At 36.4% G+C, this 19405-nt stretch overlaps 1 protein-coding gene across 4 annotated transcripts in view; it reads right to left on the bottom strand.

The window, feature by feature from the left end:
• LOC106879251 (polyphosphatidylinositol phosphatase SYNJ1) overlaps positions 1-19405 on the bottom strand; it is a 152289-nt gene that overhangs the window by 47541 nt on the left and 85343 nt on the right. For all 4 annotated transcript variants that reach the window (XM_089361550.1, XM_089361549.1, XM_089361547.1 and 1 more), the window contains exons 4-9: positions 16068-16293; positions 10911-10994; positions 9555-9713; positions 5619-5788; positions 2801-2882; positions 449-604 (exon numbers count right to left, since the gene is read on the bottom strand). In XM_089361550.1, coding sequence (XP_089217676.1) covers positions 449-604; positions 2801-2882; positions 5619-5788; positions 9555-9713; positions 10911-10994; positions 16068-16293 — 877 coding nt within the window. The remainder of the gene's footprint in view (positions 1-448; positions 605-2800; positions 2883-5618; positions 5789-9554; positions 9714-10910; positions 10995-16067; positions 16294-19405) is intronic.

Consider the following 19405-nt stretch of genomic DNA (forward strand, 5'->3'; position numbering starts at 1 on the left):
AAATGATGATTGTGAATTCAAGTGGCCAAAATGGGGTTCCTCTACAGGGTCTCTGGAATAATGATACTCAACAGTGTGTAGCTTGGAGATCAGGGAGTCTCTCCAGATCGAGCTGCATTGTTATATCACTGTTCTGGTACTATGGACATGTGATTAGAATGTCACAGGAAAGAATAACTGCAAGATGGGTTCTTCAAGCCAAGCCAATTGGCAAGAAACCTCAGAGCATAAGTGAGATGGTTGAATGATAAATATCCATAGTCTCACTTGGTCATGCTTGGGAATCCAGTTGGAAAGTGTAGTATTAGTTGTTTCTGATAGGACCTTATGGAGGAGGTGCCTAAGGACTCTACCTCTATATATCTCCCAGGAATAGTGGGTGGCAAAAATGGATGGATGGATAACTAATAAGAAAGATAAATTTCTAAAGAATTACTTAGATACTTACTTTAGATCGGCCACCCCCCATGGCACCAGTGCCTGCATAAATACGGCTGATATGATCGCCGTTTTCAGTCCAAATTTGTTTGAAAACTTCTTCAAAACGAGACACCATTTGAATTTTTCCTCCAAATCCCAGTGCTTCCATTTGTCTTTTAAGAATCTGAAAAAAAAGATAAAGAAAAAAAGAAAAAAGTAATGAGGGTAAAACAATTTTGTACTTTGAAAATACAAAATCAATAGTTAGCACAATAAAAAAGAAGATAACTGCCATACTCTCATCTCAGTTTTTATTTGTAGCCAATTCACTTCGTATACTACACCCAATGTTGTCTCTATTTCCTAATCACTTTACAGAATGTACTGGTTAAATTTTATTGTGGCACCAGCACCAATGAGGTTGTCTTGTCACACAGAAGACCAAAGAGTCTACAGTATTCTATGTTGTCTCCATTCACCTAACACCACAAAGCGATGAACTAAAGTAAGAGGATGAAAGAGTGAAAAGAAAAGAGAATATGGTGGGAGAATCAGAGTGAGAGGAGTGAAAGGGTGATAGAGGTGGGAGCAATGGAAGAGAGATAGGGATGGCAGCTACACATTATGAAAGGCAAAGTCAACCTTGGTAAAATTTGAACTCAGAATGTAAAGAACATTAAGAAATGCTATGAAGCAATTTCCCAATGCGTTAATGATTCTGCAAGCTTGCCACCTTAATAAAAATAACAATAATAATAATTTCAAAATTTTTGCACAGGGCCAGCAATTTTAGGGGAGGAAATAAGTCAGCTATATTGATCCCAGTGTTTTACTGCTACTTATTTTTACAATCCAAAGTCAATCTCACTGATATTTGAACTCAAAATGTAAAGAGCCAGGGAAAATACCACTAAGCATTTTGTCCAATGTGCTCACTATTCTGTCAGCTTGCCACCTAAACAATAATAACAATTTCAAATTCTGGCACAAGGCCAGCAATTCGGGGTGAGGAGTAAGTAGATTGCATTGACCCCAGTGCTCAACGGCTACTTATTTTGTTGACCCCAAAAGATGAAAGGCAAAGTTGAGCTCAGCAGAATTTGAACCCTGAATGTAAAAACAGATGAAAATGTTGCTGAACATTTTGCCCAGCATACTAACGATTCTGCCAGTTCACTGCATTAATAATAATAATAATAATAAGAAGAAGAAGAAGAAGAAGAAGAAGAAGAAGAAAAAGAAGAAGAAGAATTACAGTATGTCTCTCTGAAGAGTATCAGTGAAGTGGTTAAAGCAGGGAATTGTAACAACATCATAGACTCAGTTTTCCAGAAAAATTAAGATAAATGCCTCAAGCATGGCTGTGCAGTTAAAAGCCACTTTGGAATCACATGGTTTTGAGTTCAGTCCTACTGTGTGATACCTTTTCTATGTATCTTGTACTATATCCCTGGGACAACCAATGCTTTGTGTGTGAATTTAGACAGAAACTGTGTGGAATCCTATCATACATGAGTATATATATATATATATATATATATATATATATATATAATAATATAATATAGGATAAAATCTTTATAAGAATTTATCAAGTAGTCAGCGTGAAAAAAACCTCATAATGAAAAAAATTCATCATTTTTTTTCATAAATATATATAATTTATATATAAAGGGCATTAACTGTGTAGTAATGCCTCACGCTTCGAGGGACTAAATAACTCAAAAACTACCAAAAAATAAGCAACATATGTTGCTTATTTTTTGGTAGTTTTTGACTTATTTAGTCCCTCGAAGCGTGAGGCATTACTACACAGTTAATGCCCTTTATATATAAATATATATATATATATATATAGATAGATAGATATAGATATAGATATATAAATTAAAACATTAGGGTAAAAAACTGGATATTAATTAATATTGATTTATTACCAGGAAGCAAAGCACATTAAAAGAATCAGAGGTCTTTGTAGACACACATTACATGTGATCTTCTTCTAGCACATTAACAGTCCACCTAGTTGTCTTCTTTATATATAGATATAGATATATATATATATATACATACAGCCACACTCATACACACACACACATGAATGTGTGTCTGTATGTTTGCATTCCCCCTCCATTACTTGACAACTGGTGTTAGTTTGTTTATCTCCTTGTAACTTAGTGTTTTTGTGAAAAGGCTTGGCAGAATGAGGGTTAGACTTTAAAAACAATTAGCACTGGGGTCAATTTATCCAACTAAACCCACCAAAGTGCTTCCCCAGCACAACTGCAGTCTAATGACTGAAACTAATAAAAGATGCAAGAGTAAACATTTTTAGCACTGATCCTAAAACATTTCATCTCATAATACCATTCTAACTTACATATAAGCCATATAACCGCTGAACAGAATTGGTCCGATCAAGGCAATCAACACAATTGGTTCGAATAGTTCCAAGCTGCTGCCTTTTAAAAGAAAAAACAAAAAAACAAAAAACAAAATGAAAAATGGTGAAAATTTCAATTCAAGACAAATGGAACTATTATAAGCACGCAACCTACTTTATTGTAAAGAAAATTTGGTGCAATTAGTTGGTTCAGTATAATTTATTGTATATTTGTATAATGTTAATGAACTAGGAAGGATGAATGGCAAACAAATAGAGCATCTGCTATTTGCACTCGTCGTCGTCGTTTAACGTCCGCTTTCCATGCTAGCATGGGTTGGACGATTTGACTGAGGACTGGTGAAACCAGATGCCTACACCAGGCTCCAATCTGATTTGGCAGTGTTTCTACAGCTGGATGCCCTTCCTAACGCCAACCACTCAGAGAGTGTGTAGTGGGTGCTTTTACGTGTCACCCGCACGAAGGCAAGTCAGGCGGTACTGGCAACGGCCACGCTCATCTCGCTCGAGAAACCTCATGTGTCCATTAAATTAATTATAAGTCAGTGATATAAAATATCATGCATTCTTATTTAAATATAAAAATTTACTTTGAGGGGAAAAAAGAGAGGAAACTGTCTTTGCTGATTGCACAGGCCTGGAATTTTAAGGGAGTGGGATAGCTTATTATACATCAAACCTGGTACTCAACTGGTACTTATTTTATCAACCCGGAAAGGATGTGAGGTAAAGTTGATCTCAGCAGAATTTGAACCCAGAACATACCTAGCCAAAGATAAACCTCTGTACTTGGCTTTTGTTGACATGGAGAAAGCCTTTGACAGGGTCACCTGATCCCTTTTCTGGTAGTCAATGCAGAAACTAGGGATTGATGAGTGGTTGGTGAGAGCTGTACAAGCCATGTACAGGGATGTTTTCAGTAAGGTGTGGGTTGGCAATGAGTATAGAGAAGAATTCAGGGTACAAGTAGGGGTTCATAGATCAATCCTTAACCCCTTCTTATTCACCATAGTCCTCTAGGCAATAACAGAGGAATTCAAGACAGGCTACCCATGGGAGCTCCTCTATGCTGATGACCCTGTTCTTATAGATGAATCACTACCAGAACTAAAGAAGAAGCTTCAGATGTGGAAGCAAAGTCTAAAATCGAAGAGTCTTAGAGTTAACCTAGCAAAAACTAAAGTCTTAGTAAGTAGGAAGGTAGCCAAACCACAAATCCCTTCAGGTAGATGGCCCTGCATGATCTGTAGAAAAAGTGTAGGTAGAAACTTCACAAGATGTACCCAGTGTAAGATAAGGACAAATAAGATGTACAGCAATATCAGAGGAAGGTTAACAGGGAAGATAGTTCTTGTGTGTGGAAGGTGCACAGGTACAATAAACACTGAAAATGTACAGAAAATAGATTCCATCACATGCCAGGGGGAAAACTAGAAGTAGTCAATAGTTTCTGTTACCTAAGTGACCAAGTCAGTAGCAAGGTAGATGCTCTGGGAGTGTAGCTGCTAGAACAAGAATAGGCTGGACAAAGTTCAGAGAGCTCCTATCTCTGCTGGTAACAAAGGGCCTCTCACTCAGAGTGAAAAGCAGATTGTATGATGCCTGTATGCAAACAGCCATGCTACATGGCAGTGAAACATGGGCTTTAACTGCTGAGGACAAGTGTAGGCCTGTAAGAAATGAAGCTTGTATGATTTGCTAAATGTGTAATGTCAGTGTACATGCACGACAGAGTGTAAGCATCCTGACAGAAAAGTTGGATATAAGAAGCATCAGGTGTGGTGCACAAGAGAGACAACTGCGCTGGTATGGTTATGTGATTCGTATGAATGAGGACAGCCGTGTGAAGTCTTTCACTCTAATGGTGGAGGGAACCTGTGGAAGAGGTTGGGCTTCACAGAGGCATTAATAAGTGACTGAGACCTTTGGAGATATGCCGTGCTTGAGAAGACCCATCAAGCCAAGTGAGATCATAGTTGTGGCCGATGTCAGTGTTGTGTAACTGGCCCGTTAAAAGCATCCTTCAATCATTAGGCAATATGCTATGCTTGTGAAGACCTGTTGAACTGAGTGAAACCATAGTTGTGGCTGATGCCAGAGCCATCTGACTGGCACCAGCGCTGGTGACATGTAAAAAGCACTGTTCAACCATTGGGTCTTGTGGAAGCAGTGATGTCATTAAAAACACCCTTCAATCATTGGGCGATATGCTGTGCATGTGAAGACCTGTTGAACCAAGTGGAATCATAGTTATAGTCGATGCCAGTGCCATCTGACTAGTGCCCATGCACTTAAAAAGCACTGTTCGAGGATTGGACCTCATGGAGGCAGTGACAGGTGATGAAGACCTTTGTGCTTGAGTAAACCTGTCAAGCCAAGTGAGACCATAGTCATGGCTGATACCTGTGTCAGATCAATGACACCTGTGCTGGTGACATGTAAAAAACACCCACTACACTCTTGGAGTGGTTGGCATTAGGAAGAGCATCAAACCGTAGAAACCTTGCCAAATCAGATCGGAACCTGGTGCATATATGTATATGTATGTGTGTATCTTTGTGTCTGTGTTCGTCCCCTGCCACAGCTTGAAAACAGGTGTTTGTGTGTTTATGTCCCTGTAACTTAGCATTTTAGTAAAAGAGAACAATAAAACAAGTGCCAGGTTTAGAAAAAAATAAGTACTGGGGTTGATTCATCTGACTAAAAATTCTTCAAGGTGGTGCCCCAGCATGGCCACAGTCTAATGACTGAAACAAGTAAAAGACAAAGAAAGATGACAACAGTATACAAATACCTGATAATCCGATCTGAAGAACAATGAAAAAAATTCAAATTATTTAAATGTTCTTCAGATACTTTCATTAACTTCTGCAAATTGGAAAGGTTCCCTCCTCGACATTCAGCATGGTAATCGAAGACAATGTGTGGTACATCATCTTTGTGAGTTGAATTTTTATGATGATTCTGCAACAGAGCACAAAATACCGTTATAATCTCATTTAACAGCTAATGAGAGAGCCTTTACATGTTGATTCAACCTACTAAAAATGGTAACCATATCTCCCTCAAATCTGCTTTAAATATTAAAAAAAAATTGTTGGACAATATTGTCATAGATAAACACAAAACAATGGGATGGATAGTTCTGCTCAACCAGGGATCGCCAGAAACAATAACTATCTCATTTAATAGCCATTTTGTTACATTAATCTGTCTGATCAAATATTTGTATCTAGGATGTTGTGTTATGCCCATTTTGTTGGAAGATCTTTCCTTTGTCATGAGAATTTACTTTCTTTGTATGGTGTTATTATTATTCAGTGAAATAATTCTTCACATGGGCATGAAGCCTAACGCCTTGAGAAAGAGAGGGTTGAGAGAAAGGGAGGAGAGAGAGAAAGAGTGAGAGGCAATGGGGTAAAAAATAACATCATCATAATTGAAGGTCTACTTTCCCATGCTTGTATGGCTCAGATAGAATTTGTTGATGCAAGTTTGCTACATCCAGATACCCTTCTTGTTGCCAACCCTCACCTGTTTTTAACAAGGTAATATTTTCCCATGGGCAGTTAAGTTCTTAACAAAAGGTCGGATACAAATAACTTCACTTGTATGATAATGCACATTTAGAAACATCATATGAAGCCTTGACAAGGATACTGTCTCTTTCTCTCTCTCTCTCTCACACACACACACACAAGGGCTTCTTTCAATTTCTGCCTTGCAAATTCACTCACAAGGTTTTGGTCAGCCTGGAGCTATAGTAGAAGACACTTGCCCAAGGTGCCATGCAGTGAAACTGAACATGAAACCATGTGGTTAGGAAGCAAACTCCTTAATCACACAGCTACACCTATTTCAAAAGATAATATACTTAACTTCTGGCTACAAAGGTTGAATTCAAGTCTGCTGTATTTTACTGTCTCTTGGCAAGATAAATTCTATATAAACTAAAATTTAAAAACTGAGTCCAAGCAAGATTGTAGAGATCTATATTGGCAAAAATCAATTATTGAAGTTCATACAGTTGAGTAAGATTGCATGCAGTCAAAAATAAATTCTTTTGTTCTAAAGAGAGATTCAAATTAGGTGCAGGTATGGGTGTGTGGTTAAAAACCTTGCTTCCTAACCATGTGGTCTTCAGTTCAGACCCACTGCATGGTACTTTGGGCAAGTGTCTTCTATAACCCTGAGCCAACTGTAGCCTTGTGAGTAGATTTGGCAGACAGAAGCTGAAAGAAGACGGCAAGCTGCCAGAAACATTAGCATGCCGGGCGAAATACTTTGCGGTATTTCATCCGCTGTTATGTTCTGAGTTCACATTCTGCTGAGGTCGACTTTGCCTTTCATCCTTTCGGGGTTGATAAATTAAGTACCAGTTACACACTGGGGTCAATGTAATCGACTTAATCCCTCTGTTTGTCCCCTCTATGTTTAGCCCTTTGTGGACCATAAAGAAATAAGAAGCTGAAAGAAGTGCATCATGGCCATTACCCCAGTATGGCTGCAGTCTAATGACTGAAACAAGTAAAACGGTGAAAAGGCTATATGTACATGTAAGTGTGTGTGTGTGTGTGTGTGTGTGTGTGTGTGTGTGTGTGTGTGTGTGTGTGTGTATACCCATGTTTGGGCATCACATGATGGTTGTAAAGAAGCATTATCGTCATACAAATAAAGTTGTTGTTTCCAGTCTTCTGTGAAAAGCATGTCTAATTATGGGAAAGGTGAGGGGTGGTGACACAAAGAAAGGGTATCCAACCATGGAAAAATTTGATTCAGCAAATTCCATCTGGTTATGCAAGCATGGAAAAATGAACATTGACTGATGATAATGATGATAATTCAATTGAGTTTACTGTACAGACTTTTCTTGCAAGTCAGCATGACCTTTATTTGAATATCTGACAAAAAAAAATTTCAGTGGTAATAGACTAGTATCTATCTAGATATATAAAGATGATAATGTGTGTGTCTGTCTGTGTGTCTGTGTGAATCCCTAAAACTTGAGAACTACACAACCAGTTTCATTCAAATTTTACACATGTCTTACTTAGGGTCTATGTAGTGTCTTAGGCCCCAAAATTTTTTAACTTCTTGCCTAGTACGAGCTCAGAGCAATATCATATCTCCTCCACTATTTCAGTATTACGTGTCAAAACTGAAACAATAACATCTCTCTATTGTAATGTCAGATATTTTCACTTTAATACTTTCACATTAATATTAAAGTGAAACTATTATCTCAAATATATACAGGCATACATATATATAATATATCATCATCATCATCATCATCGTTTAATGTCTGCTTACCATGCTAGCATGGGTTGAATGATTTGACTGAGGACTGGCGAACCAGATGGCTGCACCAGGCTCCAATCTGATGTGGCAGAGTTTCTACAGCTGGATGCCCTTCATAACGCCAGCCACTCCAAGAATGTAGTGGGTGCTTTTACGTGCCACCAGCACGAGGGCCAATCAGGCTGTACTGGCAACAGCCATGCTCAAAATGGTGTTTTTTACGTGCCACTTGCACAGGAGCCAGTCCATCGGCGCTGGCAACAACCTCACTCTAATGTTTTTTCACGTGCCACCGGCACAAGTGCCAGTAGGGCGATATATATATATAAATAAAATATTCATATAGGCATATATACATACATACATGTACATACTTACATACACACACACACATATATATATATATATGTATATATATGCATGTATGGGTACAGGACGTCACAAAACGTAAACAACATGAAATACGAAGACAAACTTTTTTTGTGCAAACAACAAGAGAAACAAATGGAAAACAAGACAAATAACACAAAGAATGATGCTTCATCAGTTGTTGGCAATTTATCTACTCCACGTTTCGAGCAATTTATGACAATATGTGCCTTTGAGAAACAGTTGTTCCTGTAAACCAAAATAAAATTTGGGATTTGTGGAGGGCCAACGTTGATAACAAAAACAGGACAGTGCATGGCCATGCACTAAATTTTATCACTTTCAGTTAGGAAATTTTTTTGGTCTGCCTGAAACTCCAGAATAGGGCTTGTGAAAAAATAAAATTTACTTTTGCTGATTGACAAAGTAACTGTAGTTATAAGAATTTAAGAGAATTAAAGTAAATTATCATTTTTTATAGTGGAACTTGAAGTAGATAAAGCTACAAATAAAAAGTGTAAGAAATAAATAATAGTATGTAGAATATTGGACTAAAAAACCCTTTTGGATGAAAAACAGTCAAAGGCTGTCTATCCAAAGGGCTTTTTAACCCAATATTCTACACTCTCATTTATAATTTTATCTACTTTGAATTCTACCATAAAAAAATATATGACTACAGTTGTTTGAATATATCTGTAAACATTATGTCCCCTACGTTTAACCCTTTAGCATTCAGATTACTCTTGTTAAATGTAATGCTTATGTATTCATATTGTTTTGAATTAATCATTCATTATCTTATAGCTTTGAAATTTCAACGATGTGTTTGTTTATTTTAAACCAACATTGTAGAATTACACTGTAAGCCAGATCTGGTCACTCTGAACATAAAACAGGTAAAATATTTGGGTCAGATATGGCTGGTTTAAGTGCTAAAAGATTAATTTGAAGAGTGGTTAGTTGGCTTCAGCATACCAAAAATACTAAATACAAGAACAGTACGGATAAGACATTCATCGATATTGGGTGGATAAATAATTGGTAGAAATGAATTTACCTGGAATGCTTGGCTTAACATATACTCCCCTTCTTTACTACCAAGTAGATTCACGATGACTTGTTTACCATATAATAATTTTAGCATGTTGAGATGTCGATCAAAGGCAGGAGCGCAAGCTTCATACCCTCGAGATAGGCGGATTTTGTGTGAGCCAACCTGCAATGGGAAGCCAATTAGATTAACAATAGTGTTGGAGATGAAATTTCTATGAGAAAAATATTGAAGGAAAGTTTATTTATAAGGAAAGGTATAGCTGTACAGATAGAAAATAATAGCACTAATAAGAGGAATTTTTTTATAACATATATATATATATATATATATATATATATATTAGTTTATGTATATATTAATATTATCTCAGTTTTAATAAACCTTTGACAATGTAAATATGTTAATAGTTACACCATAGGTAGCAAAAATTACACAAAAAAACAAAGTATCACAGCCGTTTTATAGGTAGAGATACCAAGTTGAAGTGATACATTTTGAGAAGATATGAATAATAACAATAAATGGAGCAAAACGCATATAAATAAAAGTTCCTTTAATTCCTACACATGTTTCAAAATATATGTGAGCTCTCCTTCAAAGAAGTAAGAGCTGCTGGAATTCCACATATATTCATCTTCAGGGAATCAACATATAAAAGCAAGACAAATGCGAAATGATGAGGTAACTTATATATATATATAGTCCACACTGACGAGGCTCAGAGTTAAATACTCAAAAGCCGAAACCTGGTTTGTGGATATCCCTAATTGCATAATATGTTTTATTTGTGCTGTTAAATGTTTTAATTCTTTCTGTTTTCCTCACATACTGTGTTTCTCTCTGTTATATTGGTGCGCTACGGTGGATTAATTTAAGACTTAGCTCTTATTTCTAGCAGGTAGATTCTCATTAAGTATCATTACGCTTCGTGCAAATTTATAATTCATAGCTGTTTAAAGCTATTATAACTGCGTTCCACCCATGCCACTACTAGTGATATCATCAAATTTTGAATTTATCCACAGATGATATGAACAGTAGTGACATCTAACTTCAAATCTCAGTGTTTGAATGTTTCATTTATATATGTGTGTATATATATATATATATATATATATACATATATATTATTCTTAAACAAGAATATTGTTAACAGTGTCTTTCAACCAGTTAATATTCTATTGTGAACCTCACCTGAGATTTCTATAGTACCAGTAATTGTTGGAGGTTGAAATATGTATTGACCCTGAAGAGAAGGACAAGTTGATGGGATGCTAGAGACAACTTATACAGCTAATCACTCAACTACAATGGTTAATTAGAATTAAGAAGAAATACAAGGAAACACCAAATACTAACCTGAATACCAGGCTGTTCCCAAAATAATGGTACAGACCCTCTTACTTGTATGAATGAAGAAATTTGGTCTTCCAAGAAAATAACCTAATTAGAAAAATAACACAAAAAAAACAAACAATTATTATCCAGTTGATAATTATCAAAGTTGTATGTAACCCTCAATTTATTTTTAATTTTTATGATCTTTTAAACTTTGCTGAATTTATTTATTGTTCACTTATGTTGATGGTGATGATGATATTTAATTCCTTTTATTCTGTTTAGTATCAAAATAAGTTATGTCACATTTATAGTTTGAACATAGGTATGGCAAAGAGAGACACTCGAATACATGGAAATTAAGGATCTGTTTTGGAAAATTCAGTTCAATAAAGTTCTGAAAATAAGATAAGCTGAAGTATAATTACAATATGGGGAAGAAATAAGAAGTATGTTAGCAGGTTGAAAAAAAGATGTGGAGGAAATATGAGTGAGAGAGAGAGAGAGAGATTGATAGTGTCTGAGTGTGTGTGTGTGTGGCAGTGGAAAAAGATCACAAGCAGAGAGGAATTAAGATCCAAAGAGACCCTAAACACTTAAAAAATTTTGGTGCTTCCATATATATGTAATTCAAAATATAAACAATAATAAACCATAAAAAAGATTTTTATTTTTCAGAATGAAATAAAACTAGCAGTAAAACAGAAAATAGTGCTTTGCATATTTTTGTATACTTCCTCCACAATAAAAAGTTGGATAAAGAATTTATCGAACAATTTTTTAGCTAATGCGTAGGAGTGGCATAGGAGTGGCTGTGTGGTAAGTAGCTTGCTTACGAACCACATGGTTCCGGATTCAGTCCCACTGCGTGGCACCTTGGGCAAGTGTCTTCTGCTATGGCCTTGGGCCGAACAAAGCCTCGTGAGTGGATTTGGCAGACGGAAACTGAAAGAAGCCCATCGTATATATGTATATATATATGTGTGTGTGTGTGTGTGTATGTTTGTGTGCTTGTGTTTGTCCCCCCAACATCGCTTGACAACCGATGCTGGTGTGTTTACGTCCCCGTAACTTAGCGGTTCGGCAAAAAGAGACCGATAGAATAAGTACTAGGCTTACAAAGAATAAGTCCTGGGGTTGATTTGCTCGACTAAAGGCGGTGCTCCAGCATGGCCACAGTCAAATGACTGACACAAGTAAAAGAGTAAAACAGTAATGCAGACAACCCAGTAGTTTCCTTGAACTCCAGGATTTCTTCTTCGCTGTTTACTATAATTCACAAACCACAACTTCCTGCTAGCCTAACCTAAAAATTCACTAAAGAATTATGTCACAATATGATAAGATTCCTACTTCCTTTCCTTCTTGTCAGCCGTTATCTATCTTCATACGACATCTCTTTCTTCTTTCTTAAAACTCATAAGTGTAGTAACATAAAACCATTTCATTAAGTTCTCCTCAGTGTCATGTCTCATAGCTTCAGCTTCACATTCTATTCCTCTGTGTTTTTCTGAATAGTCATTATTATTTCTTCTGGTTTTAAATTCTGAGTTCAAATTCTACCCAAGGTTGACTTTGCTCTTCATCCATTTGGAGGGTCAATAAAGTAAGTATCAGTTGAGTAATGGGACTGACATAATTGAGTAACCATTGCCCCTAAATTTACTGGCCTTGTGTGAAAGTTTGAAACCATTATTTCAGAGATGTATTTGTCTGAGACCCTGTGTTGAAACTTAAACAATTACAGCATGGAAGACATACATATTAGCCACTCGTTGTTGTTGTTGGCACTCTGTCGCTTACGACGTCGAGGGTTCCAGTTGATCCGATCAACGGAACAGCCTGCTCGTGAAATTAACGTGCAAGTGGCTGAGCACTCCACAGACACGTGTACCCTTAACATAGTTCTCTGGGATATTCAGTGTGACACAGTGTGACAAGGCTGACCCTTTGAATTACAGGCACAACAGGAAATAAGAGTGAGAGAAAGTTGTGGTGGAAGAGTACAGGAGGGTTCGCCACCATCCCCTTCCGGAGCCTCGTGGAGCTTTAGGTGTTTTCGCTCAATAAACACTCACAACACCCAGTCTGGGAATCGAAACCGCGATCCTATGACCACGAGTCCGCTGCCCTAACCACTGGGTCATTGCACCTCCCCATTAGCCATTCAAAAACACATAAAAACTTAACTTCACTTCAACATTTATTATTTGGTCTCAAACTTGTTCATGGCACTAATTTCTACCTGGTCACTGACACAGTTCCCCCGCATCTTATTTGTCCAACACAAAATGTAAATCATATCGACACCCTCTTCATTTAATTTGCTCCAAATACAATAAACCTGACCATGCCATCACATTCTTCTTTATATCCATTTTTCCTTTTATCACATGGCACTAGCACAGGTGCTGTATACATGGCAGTGGCATGGGTGCTTTTTATGTGGTGCATGCAACAAGACCTTCTTAAACTAGTAACCCTTAAATATGTATTACTCTAACCATAATTAGAATCCTAATGAAGGACAACAATGCAATATCAATGTATGGTATGATAAAAAAAAAGGTAAAGACCCCCTTTCATCATGAATGACCATGGGATTGCACCTAGGAAGTTACCCTCTAAGGCACAAGTCTGAGCAAGGTTGTTTATGGAAGACCAGGAGTCACTCATGCATACCAGTTTCCCTTCTCCATGCCACCGATGTTATCCAAGAGGAAGGCAAAAAACTGATACAGCTTGGCACCAGTGATGTTGCAACTCATTTCTACAGCTGAGTGAACTGAGACAACGTGCAATAAAGTGTCTTGCTCAAGAACACAACATACAGCCTGGTCCGGGAATCGAACTCACTACTTCATGATTATGAGCCTGATACTTTAACCACTGAGCCATGTGCCTTGGTATGATACAAATAACAAAATCACCATAAACCAAGAACCTTTTAACAAGTTCAACTGTATCAGAATGAAGGACAATTTAGAACAATGAAAACATAAGATATAACAGATTCACAGACAACAAGCACATGAAACATACACTTCTTTCATTAGCTGCCTAATGGTTATTATTATGGTTTGGGTAGTAGGTACATAAGAAGTAACTTGGTAGATAAGTATTCAAATATTTAAACATATTCTTACTAACAAATATTTACATAGATATACATACATGCATAAATTCATATACAGACACAGACACAAGTTGCTATGATACAACAAGTTTCTGTCTCTTTTGCCAGACATAATAAATAAGCAAGAATATACAGATGTACATATCTTAGCTAGAAATTTCTTAACAGGTTGAGAATCAATTAATCAATCAATCAATCAATCAATCAATCAATCAATATTTTATCTTTGAAAGGCATTAGAGACCACACAAGTTGTATAACGCTGGTCTTAATGTTTTATTCTAACTAGTTTTGTTTGATCCTGCCTTTCATCACTATAAATATCAAAAGAGTAACCTTTTTACATGAGCAAATGAAGGATACTCTATGTGGTCACTCAATTTGATAGAAATAACACAAAAATCTCCTTCAAATCACACTTTGCCATCTCAATAAAGAAAGTCACCACTGTGTCATGGCTGGAATGCCTTTGTTCATGTTTGCTTCATCAAGATTGATCTATGGCTATATAATAATAATAATAATAATAATAATAATAATAATAATAATAATAATAATAATAATGATAATGATAATAATAGCAATAATAATAATAATAATATACAAGACACTATCCAATAATACAACTTAAACGAAACAATCCACAAACACAAGACACTCTATACAGCAAATATCCAATGAATTAAACTACCACCAGCAATCCTAATACTCAATGCATAATACAAACACTAATACAACAAAAGACTGTACCACACCTCAAAAACAAGAAAAAGAAAGCTGAGGCAATACAATATGGGAAGAGTATGCACATGCCCAACAACAAAAAAGAACACAATGCTGCACACACCTCAACAACACAGAGGTGTAGCAAGTGCTGTAGTAGAAATTTGCCTGAAACTACCAAATGTTGAACAATGATAATAATAATCCTTTCTATTATAGGTACAAGGCTTGAAATTTTGGGGGGAGGGAGCTGGTCAATTACATCGACCCCAGTGCTTAACTGGTACTTATTTTGTTGACCCTCGAAAGGATGAAATGCAAAGCCAACCTCTGTGGAATTTGAAGTCAGAACATAGCAACAGACGAAATACTACTAAGCATTTCCCCCGGTGTGCTAATGACTCAGCCAGCTTGCTACCTTAACAATGATAATAATAATGATAAATAAAAACAATCCTTTCTATTATAGGCACAAGGCCAGAAATTCCTCTTTTGGGTGGCAGGTGGACTGGTCGATTACATCAACCCCAATGCTGAACTGGTAGTTATTTTTTCAACCTTGGCAGAATTTGAATTCAAAACATAACGCCAGAAGAAACACTACTAAGCATTTTGTCTGGCATGCAAACACTTCTGCAAGTTTGTTGCTTTTCTATAATAATAACAATAATAATAATGAAAATAATTCTATCAAAACTGAAATATTACAAATATAACAGAATCTTAGTTCTCAGATCCTGGTCTCCTTCACATACACAATATCATTGCTAATCATAAATAGCACCTGTAGAAAAATGTCCAGTTGGCTGTTACTTGAGAATAATGATGATAATCTTTTGGCTTTTACTTGTTTCAATCATTAGACTACAGCCATGCTGGGACACTGTTTTGAAGCATTTTTAGACGAAATAAATTGACTCCAATACTTAGTTTAAAAATTTTTTGTGCTTGGTACTTATTCTATCAGTCTCTTTTGATGAACTGCTAAGTTACAGGGACATTGCTGCCACCGCTACCAACACCATGATCCTCACTACCATCATCCCCACCATTACCACTATCATCACTACAATCACCACCATCATCATCATGTTTCCTTTTTCATACAGGAATACATTGGGTTAGTTTTGTTAACTAGTATCTTATTATCAGATGCTCTTTCTGTTACCAACCCTTTTTGTTGCTGGATGACTAATTCTAAAACTGGAATGCCCATGATATTCAACAACAATCTTTTAGAGAAAAAACAGAAAAAAAAAAACACACACACACACATAAAAAAAACAACTCAATATGAAAAGACTACCAAACAACTCTACCTGTTCTGTTTCCACAAAATTAGCGACATGGCCGTCGTCATTGGTCCCTCTGACATTAAATCTTGTACCTGCTCGTTCACAACTTAGACGAGAAATTAGGCATGCTTTAGCCTGTTTATCACCAGCATAGATAGTCCGGATTTCTACACCACCACATATAATTTTTAGCAGCCATTCTGTGCAGTTTACACCGAATCGATCCAAATGTACATGGAGTCTTTTATTCCTGCAATAACATCAAAAAAATTGGAATTGCTATTAGGCACTAAAAGAACCAGTATGAGAGAGAAAAGAGAAACAGTTCTCCTGGTGAGACTCAACTAATACATCAGTCATTTACCTGAAATACATGTTACCAATGACACGAAACAGAGCATCTGCCATTCCATTTCTTTCAGTTAGAAACTATGTCCGATTCTCAACTGACTGGGGGGGGGGGGGGGGTCCACACAAGCAAAATAGTAAATTGGGGATCCACATTAACGGCCAACAAAAAAGTTTTGATTTAGATGTAATTATTGCAAGAAATAGCTAAATTTCTTTTGGAGACGTTTTACATAGTTCAACCGACACAAATATTACAAAATAAGAACTTTGAAATAAGTATATATAAAACTAGTTTTTAAGCGTCGAATGGCTATGGGGCTCTGCCAGAATACTATAGTAATCAAAGGGGTCCATAGATAAAAAATGATATGCGAACCACTGAAGCATATCATTCACCATTGTTTTAACATCTACTTTTCCCATGCTAGCCTGGATGAGATGTTATTAATCGAGGCAGTTTTCTGCAGCAGGATGCCCTTCCTGTCACCAACCCTCACCTGTTTCCAAACAAGATGTTTCCTCATGGCCAGATATACTATTTGCAGAATATTAGAAATGAATGACACTGTGCTTGTATGACAGCGAAACTCATTTACAACTATCATGTGATGTCAAGACAAGAAGACACACACATCCACATATATATATATATACCTATATGAAAAGCTTCTTTCAGATTCCATCTGCCAAATCCACTTAATAAGGCTTTGGTCAGCCCAGGGCTAAAGCAGAGGACACTTGTCAAAGGTGCTATGCAGTGGGACTGAACCAATAACTATGTGGATGGGAAACAAACTTCTTAACCACACAGCCGTGCATCTATAATTATATTCATGCCTAAAATCTAACTTATTAAGATTACTAGCTATGTGTCGCCATCTCTTTCTGTTTGTGCTTTCCCAATGGGAAACGACTGATTTTACTGGATTTATCTCCCTTTGTTATATATATTGACTTGAATGCTATCTATCATATGACAGATAATGCTGGAACATATTTTTGCCAATGTTACATCAGTCATTAATTGATAGTTAAACACTATTATTGTTACTGATAACTTATATTTATTGCAAATATTCAAATAGGAAAAGTATTTTAATTATATTTTATTTCAATAAATATTTTTATTTTAAAAATTATCATTCAGGCACAGGCATGACTGTGTGGTAAGAAGCTTGCTTCCCTACCACATAGTTCCGGGTTCAGTCCCATCGCATAGCACCTTGGGCAAGTGTCTTCTACTATAGCCTCAGACTGACCAAAGCCTAGTGAATGGATTTTGTACATGGAAACTGAAAGAAGCTCATCATATATATATATATATATATATATATATATATATATATATATATATATATATGAAAATGAAAAAAAGGCAGAATGTGAAGGAGAATGAAAATGTTTTTTACAAAGAAGTACAAAATGAAGAAAATAATATATAAAATAAATAATATATAAAAAAAATAAATATACCAATACATTATATTGTCTTTGAGCTTTTGAAGTTCAATGGTAGTTCATGTATATAATGGTAGGAAAAATAAGGATGCATGAGAATTGAGAGTTTTGTTAGGTTTAAAAAAAGGGTTAAAAGTTTGTGTTAAGCAGGAAATGTGGTGTCAAAACAGGAAGTGTGTGTAAGGGGAGACAAATGTTTTTAGTTGGAGTTATGAACTCTTTTTCAACAGGAAGTTTATGTCTGTTCCTAGAGAAATAAGGTCACTGAGGGGTGTGTGTGTTAAGAAATGGTTGGAATTTCTCTATGAAAAGATTCTCCTTGTTGATTCTTTCTTGTGTGGAGATTCTGTCTTTACATTGATAGAAAGGGAATATAAGGAGGAATTTAGGGTTTTTGTTTCTGGTGCAAGAGTCTATATGGTCACTGAGTGGAATTTGGTGGTATTGAGGGAGATTTATTTGTTCCTTATGGACTGCTACTCTTCTACGCAACGGGAGGCTCGTCTATCCGATATAGAAGTTTTGGCAACCTGCGCATGTGAAGACATAAATGAGGTTACCAGAGGAACAAGAGAAATTGGTTTTGATTTTAAACTTTGTTCCTCGTTTGAAGGTAAATTCAGAGCCTTCAAGTAGATAGGGGCAGGTACCACAATTAGGGCGTGCACATTTTTTAACTGATGGGGGTGGAAGTGGTGTATGTAGTTTGGCATTGGTTAATAGTGTTTTCAAAGATTTGTGTTGCCTTTTGCATTTAAGGACTTTGTGTGTATTGATGATATTGTTCATTTTCGGGTCTGTGGTGAGTAAGGAGAGGTTTTGTTTGATTGTGGTGTATGCTTCGATGTTTTTGGGGTTGTGGGTGGAGATGTATGGAAGTATTTTGGGGTTGGGTGTGTTATTATGTTGGTTGGTTTTTAGTGTGTTTTTGTCAAGTTCCTTGGCACGTTTTATTCCAAGATCTATGAGTGTGGAGGGATATTGGCGTTGTAATAGTGTTTTTTTGAGGTCTTGTAAGCGTATTTCTCAAAAAAACAACCCCACTATTTACTGACTTTTATATATATATATATATATATATATATATATATATATATATATATATATATATATATATGTATCTATGTGTGTGTGTGTCTTTGTGTCTGTGTTTGTCCCCCCCCCCCCATCACCACTTGACAACTGGTATTGGTGTATGTACGTCCCCATAACTTACTGGTTCAGCAAAAGAGACTGATAGAATTAAGTACTAGAATAAAGAAGGCGACAAGCTGGCAGAAACGTTAGCACACCGGGTGAAATGCTTAGCGGTACTTCATCTGCCATTATGTTCTGAGTTCAAATTCCGCCGAGGTCGACTTTGCTTTTCATCCCATCAGGGTCGATAAATTTAGTACCAGTCATGCACTGGGGTCGATGTAATCGACTTAATTCCTTTGTCTGTCCTTGTTTGTCCCCTCTATGTTTAGCCCCTTGTGGGCAATAAAGAAATAAGAATTAAGTACTAGGCTTAAAAAATAAGTCCTGGGGTCAATTTGTCTGACTAAAACCCT

This window comes from Octopus bimaculoides, chromosome 13, assembly GCF_046866305.1.
Source record: "Octopus bimaculoides isolate indiv1 chromosome 13, ASM4686630v1, whole genome shotgun sequence".
Classification (NCBI taxonomy): Eukaryota; Metazoa; Mollusca; class Cephalopoda; order Octopoda; family Octopodidae; genus Octopus; species Octopus bimaculoides.